Here is a 9,611-nt window from a genome sequence, read left to right as displayed (position 1 = left end):
GATCGGTGGGCAACAGAAGCACATTGTTTCAGTCTTCAGCGCATCTTCGCTTTCATTGAGATACTGCAGAATGTTTTTATGAGCAAAGAAAAATCAAAGACTCTTGATAAAACATCTTTATCGCATCTCAAAACCACATCTTGTCCCATTGCTTTTTATTTTACCGTTTGACTGAAAAAGGAAACAACCTAAAGCGAACAATTTCATACTCTTTTTTTTTTGTAAATTTGGTTTCTTAAAAAAACATGCAAACAGACAGACGTCAGGGTTGTAAATTTTTGACACAAATACATGCATTTGTTTTTATTCACAAAACCAGCCCATAGTTCTAATCCAATACAAACATTGCTGCTTTTAAAAGATGTAGCTACCGGCAAACAACAAAATAAAAAGTTATTTCTTTCAGTGCGTTCGATTGAGCCGAGCCGAGTGCTTGTCTCCAAATGCTGTGGAGGGCTCCGTAAAAATTCAGACCAGTACATTGAGAACACAATAATCGGTGACACTTCGTAATATAACGTGACATCACGAGACGTAACACATTGTTATGGTGCGTGATATAACGTAATATTACATGATGAGATACGATGCAATCTGACGATATAACACAATGCTGCCGGTACAGTAAAACAAACAGAAATGTTTGTTTCCAGTAGTAACAACCATATAGAAACAATGGCAATTTGATATTTTGCATGATGCATATTTGTTCTTTCAAATTATTCCGAAAACCGCATTCGTACATTTTGGAATATTTACTATTCCCTTCAAACACTGATCAGTTTTCAAAACTATAAATTTAAATCAAACTTAAAAAAAAGGAAACAATCATAAAATACAGTTTTTTTTTAAGTAAGAGCAATGGTCCTAAATTACAATAGTGCTTGCCATTAGCCACTAATTTTAAAATATAGCCGTAAAATTTACATTCTCTACACAAGTACTGTTTCTTTCCACACATGAACAACATTAACACCAAACACAGAGATTTAGTTGATTGTCCACACTCAGTCCATCATTCCTGTTTGTCAATGAACAGTTCCATGTCTAAGCCACAGAAAAAAATCTGCTGGAAAAGGGACAAAAAGGTACCAAAATGGAAACATATAAAAGGGAATGAAAGTTGCCATAGATATTTTTTATTTATGTTTAATTTTTGGTTCAAGGAATAAGTAGGTGCATCCATAACTCGTTTGATTCTTTTTGTATCGTTGCTTTATTGTTCTGTATCTTGCGATGAAGTTTTTCTCGTAGTTGCTCTTTTTGTCACGTAGTCTGTGTTTGTCAGCCAGTGTCGGCGCTGAGATGATCCAAGCGAGAGTTGGCATTGCACTTGATGGCAGAGCTTTGGGTGGAGGTCAGAGGTCACAGTCCTACTGGAACCACCGGAACGCTGCTCCTGTCGGCAGCATCACCTTCTTACAAAAACATGAAGAGAAATGGAGACAGAAAAAGAATGCATAAGTTAGGTGGGCAAAACATATAGACACAAACTTAGCTTTTTGTATGTACTGTAAAACATACAATCTGTAATACTGTACAATAATGTTGTATTTGGTTGTTAACATTTGTAAATGCATTAGCTAACACAAACTAACAATGAGCAGTACATGTACAGCATTTATTAATCTTTGTTAATGTTAGTTAATACAATTCAATTGTTTATGTTAGTTAATTATGCATTTACTAATGTATAGTTACTTTTGATTAAAAAAAAATGCATTAGTGAATGCTAAAAGTAACAAAAACTATGATTAATAAATTTTGCAGAAGTATTAGCTAATGCATTAAAGGGGCATTTCACCAGACTTTTTTCAAATGTAAAATAAATCTTTGATGTCCCCAGAGTACATATGAGAAGTTTTAGCTCAAAATACCCAATAGATAATTTATTATAGCATGCTAAAATTGCCACTTTGAAGGTATGAGAAATGTGCCATTTTGGGTGTGTCCTTTAAAATGCAAATGAGCTGATCTCTTGGCTAAATGCCAGTACCGTGGTTGGATAATGCAGATTAAGGTGCTGTATTATCCACTTGTGACATCACAAGGGGGGGCCAAATTTTAATGACCTATTTTTTCACGTGCTTACAGAGAGTGGTTTACCAAAACTAAGTTACTGGGTTGAACTTTTTCACATTTTCTAGGTTGATAGAAGCACCTAAACATGGAAAAAGTCAAATTTTCATGATATGTCCCCTTTAACTAATGTTAACAAATACAACTTTATTGTAAAGTGTTACCAATATCAACACATTCTAGAATCTAAAGAGTCTATTTTACATGTACAACTTTAGAGATATTTACAAATCCTTGTGTGGAAATGATATCGCTGTTAACTTGTCACAGGTGACCAAATTCAACACTTTAAATGACAGATAATACCTGCCAGTGAATGACCTTTTTAATTGGAAATGCATAAATGAAATCCAGATGGGACTTTTTTAAGTCCAATAAAATGTTTGTATGGCTAAATTTAATTATCTTCAAAGCTCAACAAGTATAAAAAATTTGTGAATATATAATGTAACATTAAAATGTAATTAAAAATAATAACCTATATACACTGAAAAAAATGATTCATTCAATTTACTCAATTTTTTTAAGGTAAGTGGTTGCAATCAAATTATTTAAGCTACATTTAACAAAAAAAATTAGAAAGGCAAAACAAAACAAAAAACTTTTGTTTAAATGTAGCTTAAATAAATTGATTGCAACCACTTACCTTACAAAAATTGAGTAAATTGAATGAATCATTTCTTCAGTGTATATTCAATGTATTCAACATCTGTATGTCTCTAAAGTCATGCATATGTAAAAGTGTTCCTGTTGTTCAACTGGTATAACATGGCTCTTGCAAGGTCAGGGGTTCAATTTGCACATACTGATGAAATGTATTCTTTGAATGCACTGTGAATTGCCTTGGATAAAAGCGTCTGCCACACGTATAAACAAGAGAGTTGTGTGCTGTAGATCCTGCCAATACATTGACATTGTACAGTATTGTGCAAAAGTCTTAGGCCACCATGCTAGAATTAGATTTGTTGTTATTGCAATGTTATAGTGATCATATTTTATTGTTTCTCAGTCTCTTTAATAGAATACATACAGGAAATGTGTATGTAGTATTAAAAACTGTATAAAAATGTAAACTGATGTGTCAAGTTTTTAGGGTAAACTCCTCTTCCACTTCAGCAATAACTGCAGGATCTCTTAAAACCTAAATGAAATTAAATCCTAATTTGAGTCTTTTTACTTCATTCTGCTCAGAAACGCTCAAGATGTGTTGAATGCCAAGAGAGGTCACACTAAACACCGACGAACCCTAAAGAAGACATTAAGTCCTGAAAATGTATTTTTTTTATTTTTTTGTACATATTTCCTGTATGTTCTGTTTGTATCTTAAAAAAATATTTGAAAACTAAATATGGATGGACATTAAAACTTCTAAAAGAACAAGTCTGGTGGTGCTGGTGGCCCAAGACTTTTGCACAGTACTGTAAGTGTACACTGTACATTGTCACTGTCTATCTAAAAAAAACCATAAATATATGAAGAGCTCAAATGCAAAAGCCGCGAAACACCATCTAAAAATGATATTATGAGTGCACAGAAAATTGCACGAAGATGTACGTCAGATTTCGATTGTGGAGCTGCCAGGTTTTTAACCAGTTACTGAATACATTAGGATATTGACCTAATTTTTTTTACCTTTAATCAGAAAGAACAGTGAAGAGTGACTGGAGACTATTTTAAAGGTGGAGATTTTTGCATGTACTAAGAAGGTTTTGCAGCGAAAGACCAGTAAAACATTGTGAAAATAAGCCATTTACCTTACTGACTGATAACGTTTTAATTGCCATTAAATTGAAATTACTTAACCTAAACATTAAAACCATGATAAGGCCCTTTAAGAGTCTGATAAAAATGCTCATTTACAAGTAAACATGTCAGACACACATAGAGGGTTTTGCATATGAGCTCAAATAATGAGATTGCAAATGATATTCACAGGTGTATCCAGAAATATAAACATGGTGCATGTCACATTTAGTGGTGCATCTATACGTTCAGCTCTTCTTTGCGGACGTGTGATTCATTTAATTTCCATCTCTTTCCTACCCTGTTCTTTGTGTCCCTCTTCCCCCTCCTCTCCAGCCATGGGCCATGGCCCTGGCTCCACGTGAAACTCGATATGCCACATTCATTATTTAGTCACCACGCAGTCACGTCGAGAGCCCACCGTGCTGCTCTTGCTTGTACCTCTGTCTGCACAAATCTCAGCGTCTTTCTTTCTCTGTATTCTTTCTTTGCAGGACTCAGGTGGGCTCTGAGACCAGGACAGGTGAGGGAAAGAAAGTGGCAGTTCGACCCACCTTTGAGATTGAGGTGGATTGCGTAGCGAGGTAATGCCCCCCCCCAGCACAACGCTACTGCGGCACAGAATCTCACACATTCGCCAGCTCTGGACCGAGCCATGGGCGGCAAACACATCCCTGCTCACATGATCACACATGCTCCAGCCCACACACTCAATATAATATTTTTCAAGCATTCCTGCAGGAGACAACTGACAGATAGCTACTCTTTAAACGCTCAAACGCGCAGTAATACGGGCCAACGGAGTCAGCATACAGTGATCCCAGGGCAACAGCCGGGTAGATGTTACTCCTCCGAGATGTTATCACTTTACTGGTTGGCACAAACTAATCATGGTGTAAATCATGGTAGCAGGAGTATTTTATCCTCTTGGATGGGATAGCAGATTTTTTAAAGGTCATTTTTCTTTATTTCAGATGGTGCATGGTCATTATTTTCTGACGGACGACAGTAACTTGAACAAAGGGCTGCATTTATAACAATAAACTCTTGCAGAGTACGTAGCTCTGTTTTAACACCTGGTGAACTGGCTACCTAAACTACATTTTAGGATATGGCAAACTTGCTTTCAGTGATAATCTAATTTCTAATCGAAAGTGGATTCTCTTCAAGTCTGAGACCACCCTAAACATATGCATTGGTTTCAAACCTAAGCATAAGATTTGGAAATGTGTAAGACTACCCAGCAAGCAACATCCATCATTTCACTGTCTAGGTTAACTATAGACCCAATATAGTCTGGTTACTTCTAGCCAAAATAAATTTCGATTTTGCTAAATAACTTGATAGATGATTGTCCATCATGTAAGTAAAGTCAACATTGATTACAAGGTGTTTGGTTTCATTTATTTATTTCATTTCACCCATGATTAGATATCTATAAATTTTTTACTGAGAGCCCAAATTTCTCTTAAAACCTAAATGACCATATTTATGGATACTTGCAAAGACTGGCATTTTGATGCATATGTGAATTTAAGGCCAATAAAGTGGCAAAAATGCTCACGAGCAGCAGATGCACAGCCTGCACCCTCCTCTCGCACAGAAACAGCGTGCGCATATAGCTCTGTTGTTTGTGTTTCAATGGCTTAAAATCACTTGTTTTAAAACTGCAGTGCTTAAACGTGTGCAGACATTTAAGTTTAAATGTTTAATGACCACACACACAGCAACGTGACATGAGCGCATAATCTCGATAGAAATATAGTCCAAAATATCGTCTTGGTTACGTATGTAACAATCTTTCCCTGAAGAAAGGAAACGGAGACGTCACGACATGACGTCGTAGTGACTGTTTCATGAAAGGTAAGGATGACATCAGGATGAGTAAATGATGACATTGTTTTTGAGAGTACGTCTCTTTTAAAGAGTTATGATGTAAAAAAAGTCAAAATATCAGTGGCCGCTCGTGACTGCTCTTCTGAGGGGCGCAAATTCAAAATATGTGTTCGGAGTGTCGTGTGTGTTGCTCATGTTTTCAAAACATGTGTTTGTTGCGTCATGTGAACCATGTGCATCACGTGTTTGTCAAATTAAGTGCCCGCTGCACACCCGTCAAAACCATTTATGACAAAAGAGACGCCCACGTTCACGAAATACACGCAAGACACTCCCTTAAGAGTAAACTCTGATTACGCATGAGATTATGCGAGTATCTGACAAACGCAAGCGTCTCTTTTATCATAAACCCTTTAGACCAGTGTTGTTTTCGTCAACGATGACAATAACGAAATGATTTCGTTGACGCACCTTTTTTTATGACGCTAATGCGATGACTAGCTAAAAAATGGCTCTAAGGTGACGAAAACATGACGAGACACTTTCGAGTTTTTGTTGACAAGACGAGACGAAGAAAATGATTATAAGTCTGACGTTCACAATTCATGTCATTTCTGTATATTTTGCATGAAATCTGTTTTTAGCTAAAAAGTATCAGCAATGCTGCCGCTTCCTATCCTTGTTTTGGGTACGCCCAACACCTGGCTGCAGCTGTGGCGAGTTCGAAGGACCGTGGCGGTGACGCCAATAAACTGAAACGACGAGATGATTTATGGACATCCTTTCAGTATAATCCATCAGAAATAAGTAAGTGTGGCCACAAACTAGGTGGGAAGAATACCACCAACCTCAAGCTGCACTTAAGGCTCATCACGCTAATATATTTTTAAAGGTAACTAACAAGTCACGCTGTTAACATTTCATATACATTCAATTTTACTCGACAATCGGCTTGTGACACATTTAATGGTAAGTTTAAGGTTTTACATATATCTACTTTGTTTCTCAACTTTATAAGCAAGGTCTCAGCGTAACACACAAATTTAACATGAGGGTATATCAGGCTCAAATTTTTTGTTATGACATGCGCAGAAGGCACACCGACTAAAACAATGGCAAGCCCTCAGGGACAACCTTATTGCACATTTTAATAGTATTAAATACACCACACTTTTTAACCTGAATTAATTTGTTAAAGACTACTTTTTTTTACTAAAATTGACTTAAACTTTTTGCGTTTTCATCGACTAAAACTTGACTAAAACCTTTTTGTGTTTTCATAGACTAAAAGTTGACTAAAACTATCAAGTTTATAAGTGACTAAAATGTGACAAAAACTAAAAAGCATTTTCGTCCAAAAGACTAAGACTAAAACTAAAATGGCTGCCAAAAACAACACTGCTTTAGACGTGTCTGCAGCAGGCACTTATTTTGACAAGACACGTGATGCACATAGGTTCACTCGACGCGCCGAACACATTTTGAAATTACAAACTACACACATGATGGGCTACATACATGATGTGACGAACTTCGCATCGTGCGCCGTCAAAAAAATAGAAGTCACTGGCCGCCACTGCAAAATATGTTCCCCAGTTGTCACTGTACCCTTTCATTTGCCTTGCACCCTAAAAAGTTCATATTGGGACCTTAGAGGTACATTTTGGTACCAAATGTAAAAATATCTAAAAATGCCCCAGTAACAGTTGGGGTACATATTTTAACCATTTTGTCTAACAGTGTACACACATCTCAAATGATAAGGACTTAACATCTTGATTGTTTGTTTTCTTGCATGATGCGTAATTTCAATACCTAAATGAAAATCTGAATAGATACTCATTTCAAACTGTACGCTCAGTTAAAAACAATACGACAAGTCGACTGCAGTCAGCATGTGAAATTCTAAACCAACACTGAGGGTGTGTCGCGCACACGAGCCCTTGAGAATGTGATGACTGTGACCTTTGACTTTTGACAACCCCACCAGAGGTGACCTTAACGCCCAGTCCTCTTTTAGAAGGCGACCCTACGGGTGACCACAGTGACGCCCAACTCATGACCTTTCACCCTAAATCTGTACAAACAGTGGGCCGTGACAACGGGGCGGCTTTGCGTGGCAATGCGTGTTTCCAAGGTCATCGTTCCTGCAAGAGTGTCAACAGAAAAATCAGTTTATTGATTTTCCTATAAATCACTCAGCTGAGCATTTCCTCACTGGATCATCAGCCTTACATTACTGTCATATGTTGACAATAAAGTAGTAGCCTGTGGTTAAATGGTGAGTATAAATGTGCAAAACTTCAGAACTTAATTGACCAGTTGCCTAATCAGTCTTATGGAAACCCTCCATGGTTCCCCTGATTTACATATGATGTGCACTTGCCATCATTTGTTAAATAAGCTCAAAATGTGAATTGTTTTCACTCACACATGTATCACTTCACTTTAAAAGACATTTATTAACCCATTGGAGTCATTTGGATTACTTAAGTGATGGATGTTTGTACCTTTAAGTGCTTTGCGTTGTCAATCCCGTATGAGAAGATAACATGATGGCCTTTTAATATAAAATTATTTTTTGTTGTTCAGCTGAAGTAGTTCTATAAATCTTGAATGGCATAAGGGCGAGTAAATTATGATAATTTAAATATTTGGGTGAACTATTCCTTTAAGAACCACGTTATTTTCAGAAATCCCATCAGTTTCCTGTTGATGACCTCACACACTTGAGATCATGTATTTTAGGTCATGTGGTGACTGTCTGTTTAGTCATATGATGACTGTCATCTACAATCTGCCTGTTGCTTTGCATGTGTACATCTGCTGTGATTGGGCGTGTGAATGTGTGTGTGGGTTTTGGGGTGTCAGATTAAAGGTGTAGTGTGGCACCTTCTCTTCCTTTCTGCACACCAAGAAAATCTTCACCTTTTAGAGCACTGATGACACCATCATCTAAAATCAAACGCCTCTCTCTAATGCCACTCTCATGAGATGCATACAGACGCATACACATTTAACTAGCTATCTAAATTATGTCATAATGTAAAAACAATGAGACTATTGTTTGTAAATAAGTTATAGTTAGCGAATGCTAAGCCAGATTTAATAATCAACCAGGATTCTAAAAATCCTGTAGTGTGAGCACTACATTGGTCGATTATTAAATCTGGCACACATAATGCTGGGTACACACCAAAGATAATATGGTACACACCAATAGATAATCGTGCTGAAAATCATTACAAACACTATCATTGAAATTTCTTCCTGCATATCGTCCGCTGTGCTTATTCTAAAGTTTAGCAAGATTTTGCAGTCAAGGTTGAAAATGTGTTTGTGTGTGGTGTGCGGTCTTCGACGCATGGCACACCACACACTATAGGTGCAAACCGGTTAAATCTAGATTTTTTATCCTCATGTTTGTGGTCCATCACATTTTGAAAATCTTATGTTAAGGTGTAAAAACTTTTTTTTTGGTGTGTACCCAGCATAAGAAAAATCTTGACAGATTTTATTCTCCTAAATCTTAAACATGCTCACACTACAAGATTTTAAAATCATGGTACATCACACTACAGGATATTATTAAGATTATTATGTCAGAGCGAGCACTTCACGTCACCTCAAGGGGAAATGGATGTAAACGAATAGAGATTATGGCTGTGTCCCAATTCAAAGGCTGCGACCTTCTAAGGACGTATTTTAAGACCGATTGCGTCACAGCAGCGCGACTTGAGGCTGGTAAGGACATCCCAATTCAAAGGATGCTTAGAATGAAGCCTCAAAATGCGTCCTCATTTCTCCGCGATGTTAAGGATAGAACGAATGGATCCTTAACAGCCGAGGATATCCCAAGATTCATTGCGCGCCTGCAACGGCAGCTGGATATTCTAAAATAAACAATTAAAACCTTCATTAAATAAAAGTGTGTATTTATCAAAAAAAAGTTT

General features: G+C 36.9%; 1 protein-coding gene across 4 annotated transcripts in view; it reads right to left on the bottom strand.

Moving 5' to 3' along the window:
- Positions 1 to 268: 268 nt before the first annotated feature.
- The window catches only part of cxxc5a (CXXC finger protein 5a), a 30,237-nt gene continuing 20,894 nt past the window's right edge, over positions 269 to 9,611 (bottom strand). For 3 of the 4 annotated variants that reach the window (XM_055180083.2, XM_055180081.2, XM_055180082.2), the window contains exon 3: positions 269 to 1,418. In XM_055180083.2, coding sequence (XP_055036058.1) covers positions 1,374 to 1,418 — 45 coding nt within the window. In that variant the 3' untranslated portion in view covers positions 269 to 1,373. The remainder of the gene's footprint in view (positions 1,419 to 9,611) is intronic. The other variant, XM_055180084.2, reaches the window with a different exon arrangement.

The sequence above is a fragment of the Misgurnus anguillicaudatus genome, chromosome 9 (assembly GCF_027580225.2).
Source record: "Misgurnus anguillicaudatus chromosome 9, ASM2758022v2, whole genome shotgun sequence".
Classification (NCBI taxonomy): domain Eukaryota; kingdom Metazoa; phylum Chordata; class Actinopteri; order Cypriniformes; family Cobitidae; genus Misgurnus; species Misgurnus anguillicaudatus.
The sequence above is the reverse complement of the archived record's forward strand: the minus strand, read 5'-3'. Positions and strand labels throughout refer to the sequence as shown.